The sequence below is a fragment of the Drosophila obscura genome, unplaced genomic scaffold (assembly GCF_018151105.1).
Source record: "Drosophila obscura isolate BZ-5 IFL unplaced genomic scaffold, ASM1815110v1 contig_9, whole genome shotgun sequence".
NCBI lineage: Eukaryota > Metazoa > Arthropoda > Insecta > Diptera > Drosophilidae > Drosophila > Drosophila obscura.
In genome coordinates this window covers 1,061,889-1,064,239 of record NW_024542883.1, presented here as the reverse complement: position 1 = coordinate 1,064,239, position 2,351 = coordinate 1,061,889, and the positions used below count along the sequence as shown (strand labels likewise).

At 33.9% G+C, this 2,351-nt stretch overlaps 1 protein-coding gene across 1 annotated transcript; it reads left to right on the top strand.

Moving 5' to 3' along the window:
• The first annotated feature begins 408 nt into the window (after window positions 1-408).
• On the top strand, window positions 409-1,625 carry LOC111080245 (28S ribosomal protein S7, mitochondrial). The gene is made up of 2 exons (XM_022375730.2): window positions 409-528; window positions 589-1,625. Exons 1-2 carry the CDS (start codon window positions 485-487, stop codon window positions 1,196-1,198), a joined length of 654 nt encoding a protein of 217 aa, XP_022231422.1. The 5' UTR covers window positions 409-484; the 3' UTR covers window positions 1,199-1,625.
• The last annotated feature ends 726 nt before the right edge of the window (window positions 1,626-2,351 follow it).

Sequence of the window (2,351 nt, the reverse complement as noted above, 5' to 3'; positions counted from 1 at the left end):
TCTGATATCGATAGGAAACACGCTCAGTGTGAAAAGGTTTTTGGTTAAATTGTAAGTGTGTAACGCAGAGAAGGAAAAGATTCCAAGCACATTAAGTATATATATTCTTGATCAGTGCCATTCTCGTTCAATAGATTTTATGAAGTTCAATATATGAACATAATGCAGAAACTTTAAAATACGACTTAGAATCAGATAAGCTCTTTAGCAAAGAATGGAGTGTATTTATCAAATTTTTTTAATAAAACCGAAAATTGTAATCGCATAAATTTACGAAAACCGGAGCATAGCGGAATATAATATTTTGAATACCTTGTGAAAGTTAAGCGATTCAGCTGTTCTACTTATACGGGAATACCCAGAATATTGTTAATACATCTATACTACTTAAACATAACTTCTTGGTCACACTAGGCCAGTTACATTACTGACAATTATGACATTTGATAATAATCAAATTTAGAGAATTAAGTGTGTAATCGTTATGGCAGTGTTTTATAGAATCGCTTTGCGATCCTCTATCTACAGGTAAAAGGTTCCCATTTATTATAAACATTCCAATCTATAAACAAAATTATTGTTTTTTAGTTATCGCTCGATGTCAATGTTTCCCCAACATTACGCTGACCCTTTTATTAAAAGAGAAATGGAAGATTTAAATAAGAGTGAACTGACTAAGTTTTACCATATACCGATAAGGGCAGCTCTAAACAATTCTTCTGATACTGTCTTTAACGACGAAATCAAACTGAAAATGTTGAATTATATAACGAAAAATGGAAATAGAGTCTTAGCTAGAGGACTTTTGTCAAGAACATTAGAAATAATCAAACGTGCGCAAACTGAGCGTATGCACCTGTGCCCAGAAGATAAACAAAAAGTTAACACAAATGCAGAAATGATATTAATAGATGCGGTTGAAAATAGTAGACCATTGCTTCAGTTGACATCTATAAAACGTGGTGGCGTGAACTATCAAGTCCCAGTTCCTGTAACGACAAAAAGATCTTATTTTCTCGCTATGAAATGGCTATTAGATGCAGCGTTTGAAAAAGATCATAAAGTATGTCTTCCAGAGAGATTAGCTTGGGAAATTCTAGACGCTGCGCATGGTCAAGGTAGAGTTATAAAAAAAAAAGATGATGTGCATAAGCAGTGTGAAAGTAATCGCGCATACGCACATTACCGGTGGAGTTAGTGTTTTTTTTAATTTATAATTTTTATAATAATAAAATCAAAATAAATGTAAAAGTGTAGGTGCTTTTGCTCCAAATATGGGTGGCATGAATCCCTCTGGTGCATTCTGGTGTATGCGCCTATGTCATATCCTTAACCTAAACTTTTTTGATTGATAAAGAACCTTTAAGGGACCTTAAACCTTACAACCTTTAAGGAACCTTTAATCTAAAATATTATACAAATTTTTTTAAACTTGGAAATTTGTTTGTTAACAATTCTCATTGCACAGTTGCCGATTCTGCCAATCTAGCGGGTACATACGAAACTTTTCTGTCCATACCTAAGCTAATTTTTAGTGAAACTTAATTGTGTGTGAATTGTATTAAAATAACTATTTATATTGATCATCGTTTGTATGTATTCAATAAAAAATATATGTGAGTGTCCTTGCGTTTATATGTATGTATTAGTGGTAAATCGTTGTAGAACTTAAAATTTAATTTGGTTTGTTATTACTTACATACCCGACACTTGCGTGGAATATACCTTTTAAGCCTAGTACCACTAACCATACAGTATATAGATGTGCCAGTTCATACAACGAATGTGTCGCAGCTGAGTTTTCTGTCCCAGGTCTTCGGGTGTGGACCTGAGATGTTCGGGTCGTGGACCTGAGACGTTTGGCATTTTTTCGACATGTTCGATTCATGACGAGATGCGAAAGCAAGCCGAGAATTGCAAACGCATGTGTGTACACAGACACCACAAAATATTTATCAATTCTTATTTTCCGAAACCGTTTTGAGTTTCGTTTCCAGGTTGCGTAAATGCGAGTGTGCCATGTATTCACACATACTGTGCTTGTGTGTGGGCTCTACAATTTTTGGCAGCTTTTATTTTGAAGGCTAATGTAGCGACCTGAGCTGACCTGCCGCAACATACACTACTGGTCAAAATAATAAGTACACGCCCATGAGCTTTCTTTCACGTTCGTAAAACTTTTTTAAAAAACAAAGAAAAAATCCACTTAACTTTTAAGTTACTAACCTACAGTAGAATATAAAAAAATTTAACATAAGCAATTTTCGCTTCAAATATATAGTTTCTGATAAATTTTATCTAAAAAACATAAGCAAGGGGTGAAAATAATAAGTAAAGCAATTCTACAAAGG